The sequence below is a fragment of the Cricetulus griseus genome, chromosome 6 (genome assembly GCF_003668045.3).
Source record: "Cricetulus griseus strain 17A/GY chromosome 6, alternate assembly CriGri-PICRH-1.0, whole genome shotgun sequence".
NCBI classification, from domain to species: domain Eukaryota; kingdom Metazoa; phylum Chordata; class Mammalia; order Rodentia; family Cricetidae; genus Cricetulus; species Cricetulus griseus.
The window spans coordinates 61,721,732-61,727,264 of NC_048599.1; the positions used below are offsets into that span (position 1 = coordinate 61,721,732).

At 39.9% G+C, this 5,533-nt stretch overlaps 1 protein-coding gene across 1 annotated transcript; it reads right to left on the reverse strand.

Annotated features, from left to right (window-relative positions):
- Positions 1 to 3,749: 3,749 nt before the first annotated feature.
- On the reverse strand, positions 3,750 to 4,392 carry LOC100765315 (transcriptional adapter 3-like). The gene has a single exon (XM_035446333.1). The coding sequence runs from the start codon at positions 4,322 to 4,324 to the stop codon at positions 3,770 to 3,772; it is 555 nt and encodes a 184-aa protein (XP_035302224.1). The 5' UTR covers positions 4,325 to 4,392; the 3' UTR covers positions 3,750 to 3,769.
- Positions 4,393 to 5,533: the final 1,141 nt, after the last annotated feature.

Consider the following 5,533-nt stretch of genomic DNA (forward strand, 5'->3'; position numbering starts at 1 on the left):
TTAGCCCTTTGTCTCCTTATTGGCCTCAGAACTGGCTTCAAGGAATGACTGCATGTGTAGATGACGGAGTTTTCTGTTTTACCTTTTGCTTTGCTACAGAGTTGATCCTGTGAACAGAAATAGCTTCAAAGTTCTATCTCCCACTTGAGAAATCTGCCCCAACCTGGTTTTCCCCGTGCAATCAAGCTGCTGCTAGTGAAAAATAAATGAACACTGCTGATTATCTTTGCTGACAAAGTGCTATTAGAGTGAACAAATTAAACTTTGCTGACTTATAAGTGGAATAATGTGTAGGTAAAATTTAAAAGCAGATGTATTTATTTTGTCTGCAAGGCTTAAGAAACACTGACACATCTTCATTCAAAGGCTGAGCAGCAAGGACTGAGGATTTCCTGGAACGACCAGAGTTTAGCTGTACCACTAACCGACACTGGATGGCTCAACCTCCCATTGTCTCTAGTTCCTTTTCAGAAATAGAAAAAAAAATGAGTGATAGTTATTTAAAATGCCATGATAATCAAATCAGTGTGGAAGTGGAAAAGTACTGTAAATTTGTGAACCACAACACACCTATTAGGTATAAATGCGTTATCCATGATGTTTAGTTGAAGCTTACGTTTTCTTAAGACTATAACTTTCCTTCAGGAGATGTTCTTTTCTTTAATTTTGTAGTTTGTTACGATGGCCTCAGAAAACCAAGGAGGACAGGACAATGCAGATTTTATGACTGTTATGAATATTTGGCTTCTAAGGGGAGAGGAAAACTCTGAGTATATTAACATTTGAGGTCACACTCTAATTTAGTTTTGTAGGGAACAATGTCATTTGACACTGGAACCTTTCTGCTGGACAGAATGTTGGGAGTCTTCCAAAGTATCAAGAGCTGAACTTTTCTTTCTCATATAGCTCGGCCATTCCTGTAGAGGTGAAATTATTATGACGTGCATATTCATGCTGGTTCATAATGAAGATTACAAGCTCAGGCTGAGGACTCTGAGCAATAGGAAGGGAGGATGAATTTAAAATCTATGTTTGTTGAGTTTATCTTCATTTAAAGAACATGTCCTCAACTCTGACTTGAGTCAAATGTATCATATTTGTGTTCCTTGGTTTTGACTATTCATGAATACTGTAGCTTGCTTAATTAGTAGAACCCATGTTCAAACACTGGTTTTGGGGGCTGGAGAATGACATGCAGTCTTCAAATGTTTAAAGTTTCCAAGTTGATTTTGTGGGACTCCTAAGTTGAGAAATAGTTATTTATAGGCATGAAATAATGAATTATCTCTCAGTCCATATGTGGTTCTTCCATATTTTGCTATTGGTTTGACTAAGCATGATTTTCCACTATAGAAGAAAGTCAGACATCATAAACAACTCATAATCTATATTTATTTATTATACTTTTACATTGATATAGTGTGTGTGTGTGTGTGTGTGTGTGTGTGTGTGTGTGTGTGTGAGAGAGAGAGAGAGAGAGAGAGAGAGAGAGAGAGAGAGAGAGAGAGAGAATGTGCGTGTATGCACAAATGGAGCACTTGTAGATGTCACTTTTATCCATCTTGTAGGTCTCATGGATAAAACTCAGGTCATCAGGCTTAGAGACAAGCTCCTTTACCCATTGAGCCATCTGCTGGCCATTAAGCATGATGCTGAATGACCACTGGAACTGACATTCTGTTATGTTATTAAAAATTACGTTGTTTGAGTGTCAACAAAATGTTTTTATATTTTTAAGTATATGTCTATAGATGCTAATCTTAATATTTTCACAAGAATCACAAAATGTGTTGCCAATATTTTAATTTGAAAAATTTTACAATTTAAAAAATGATGCCTACTGGTAGCTATGTGGACCCCCCAAACAAAACCTCTTTGGAGACCAAGAGGAATCATGAGACCAAAATGTTTGAGGATCATAGATCTAATCCATTGTTACACTTCTTTGAAGGCCTTTCAAATGGTTTGTTCATTTATTGTGTGATTTCCCCACTTAGACCACAAACATTCTAAGTACAGTTTACTCATCCTGTCCTGTTGGTTCCAGAGTTGTTAGGCATAAATTAGGTGTTGTAGGTTATACTATGTATCATTCATATTCATTTAATAAAGTCGGAATTCCTAGTACTTCAAAATATAACTTTGTCTGGAAATAGGGTTGTTAAATAGTTGATACAGTAAGATGAACTCACACTAGAGTAGAGTACAGTAGAGTGGAGAGGACTCCTGTCCAATAAACACACACACACACACACACACACACACACACACACACACACACACACGAAGACATACTGGTACCATGGGAAAACCAGATACAAAGACTGGCATAATGCTGTCTCTAGCTTAGGGACAGTAAAAAGCCTGGGACAAATCCTTTTGTGTCTTAGCTCAGAGGAACATGGTCCTGCCAATATCTAATTCTCAGATTTCTGAACTTCAGATGCAAGACAATGAATTTTTACTTTGCTATCACACATTGTTGTGGGTATTTTGTCTCAGCAGCCTAGAGGAAAGAATTAAATTGGCTTTGAATAGGTTTTAGATTAAAAATGAAAGAATATTCTCTGCTTCCCATGTACCATGTGTACATTTCCCATAACAACCTGGTTGAGTCATGCTACTATTACTCTCTTAATGCACATGAATAAAATGAGTTTTTAATAGAGAGATTTAGTCACTTGCTAAAGATCAAATCTCTTTGACATCTTATGCCAGAGCTCCTCAGTTTTACACTGTGTGGCTAGACATACTCACTACACACTGGGCATAAATGGAAACAGGATGCTGCTGTTTAAGGGCACACTGCATAGGAAGTGTGCTCATCCACAACACATGCCTGGTATGAGGAATGTCAAATATCTAATCTTCTGTTCAACTTAGATTCTCTTCTGATCTTTGTCCATAACTTCCAGCTGGATCAGCAACATAGCACACCTATTGAGGAGCATTCTAAAGACTGTTCTAGAAAAGTAGGAGAACCAAAGGCAGTTTTTCCTTCCTGCCTCTCTCTGACTTCCCTCCCAATTATGTAATTAATCTAGTTTTCACTATATCTGTAATTTACTACATTTTATTTGTGTGTGTGTGTGTGTGTGTACCTACTGCAAATGCATGTGTGGAGATTAGAGGACAAGTTCTAGGAATTGGTTCTCATGTGGGTCTTGGAGGATCATATTCAGGTGCCTTCATCTACTGAGTTACCTTGCCACACTTATGGTGTAAATTTTGGAATTACTAATCCAATGTGCATAATCCTTTTTGTGTGTGCCATGGACTCTGTAGACAGTCCAGAGAGAGCAATTGGACACAGAAGCACGGGAGCACCTTTCTGAAATCTTCAGACAACCTTGTAAGTGGCTGAGCTTAGGCTTTCTGTATGCCATTAAAAGATGTGCACATATTTGATCCATTTCTTTCTCTCTTTTTTTTTTTTTAGAAATGAAACAGGAACTTAACTTTTATATATTAAGTACAGAAAGAAATCGGTTGCTGAAGTCTAAAAGCAAGGAGCATGTTCAGAGGCTCTTAGGATAAAGGCAAGCCGACAGGATGAACTTCACTGATAGACAGACGCACCACTTGGCTGAGGTGGGGGTAGCAAGGGAAAGCTGAACCTCCGTGTCTGCAGGGGTAATGCAGCAGGCAGGAGGCTGGGAAGGAAGGAAGTAGATGATGTGGACTTTGCTGCCTAGGATTCCGAGGCACCTCTGAGCCCTCCTGTTCTATAACTCAGGGTTCTATGGCTCAGGGTTTCTACCTTATAATGTTAGGCTTCATCTTCAGGAGGCTTCAGGAGCTCCTCTAGTGTTTGTACCTCCTCACTGGTGATATCCGCACAGTAGGGCTCCACAGAGGCCCAGAAACTGTTGGGAGCGTCATTCTTGGGGATCCGAGGCACGTCAATTGGGTCATCAGTAAATTCATATTCCTGGATCTTTGGCTGAACGTTTTTGGATTTGGGTCGTCCTGGGCCAGGGCCTGGTCCATGCCCTGCCTTCCCTTCCAGTTTCTGCTTCTTGGGCTTCCCATGTTTGGGGGGAGCACCAAGTTCATGGTCTCGACCCAGCTTCAGGAATCGTCGGTCACCTTTCTTATCCTGCCAGTCAGTAAGGATCTGGGTTTCAGCTTCCAGTACACGCAGCCGCCTGCTTGCAGAGGACAGCAAGGTCTCAAGCTCCAGCTGCAGAGTGTCCAGCTCCTCAATACCAATGCCATCGTCCTCGGAGCGGGCCAGTACTGCCGTGTACCGGGGACAGACCTTCAGGTGGTCCACAGACTTGAAATCATGGAATTGCAATGGGCAGTCCTTCAGTTCACTCATGGCCCAGGAGATGGGATTCTGTAAAACTCCCTGGAATGTTCTGAGGATTAAGAGGTGATGCTTCTCAGGTGCCCAGTTCAGTGCCTGGCACAGAAGTGCCCATTTCTTTCTCTTTATCACTAAATTCTCTAGTAGTTTCCCTCCATGTCATGTAGTCTACAAACCACTTTGTACCCTGACAATCCACACGTGATTTTAAAATGCCTAATATTTAGCTTTGTTTCTCTCCTTAAAAGTTCAGCATTGTAAAGATTATATACATGGTGTCAGTGACTCCAGAAGGAACAGGAGACATATTTTCTTCCCAAAAGTAAGTAAGTATTATTATTATTGCTCATATTGTGGAAGACCTGTGTATCTGTACTATAAAATTACACCAGCATGGATGGAGAAAAAAGTTACATTTTTCACTAATCTCTCACTAAAATGTAAGATTTCTTTCATTTAGGAATATGAAAAAGGCTGTGTTAGTTTTTAACAATATCTGTGAATTATTCACCAATAGAAACCACAGCTATTTATTTATTTTTGCAGCCTATTATGTTGGGGGATATTATTTTAAGGTGCACGACTTTTATTTATGCTGTGAAGCAGTGATTCTTTGCCTTTCTAAAACACCCGATGGTGTAATAAAGAGCTGAATGGCCAATAGCAAGGCAGGAACAGGGATAGGCGGAGCTGACAGGAAGAGAGTATAAATATAAGGAGAACCAAGGAGGGAGAGCAACTAGAGAACAAGCAGAGGAGAACATCAGGGACCAGCCAGCCAGCCAGCCATGGAGTAGAGTCAATGTAAGATTACTGAAGTAAGAAAAGGAAAAAGCCCAGAAGCTAAAGGTAGTCAGGATAATTTAAGATAAGAAAAGCTGGCAAGAAACAAACTAAGGCCTGACATTCTTAAGTAACACTAAGACTCTGTGTGTGATTTATTTGGGAGTGAGGAGGTGGGCCCTTCAAAAAGCCAAAAGAGTAAAGCATCCCACAACTCTATTATCACTGCAAATCTCTCAAAAGTTCACTCAGGCTCACTGTGATTTTGAAGTTATGGTGGTTGTTAAAGCCATCACCACATTCCAATTCATAACAAATTTAAGACGGCTATATGACCACTCATTGTAATTTTAAATTTAAAAGCATTTAATATATTTAAATATAACTGGTTGCTTCATAACTCTCAACAGTGTCCTCCTTCACTTCTTGTATTTTGTT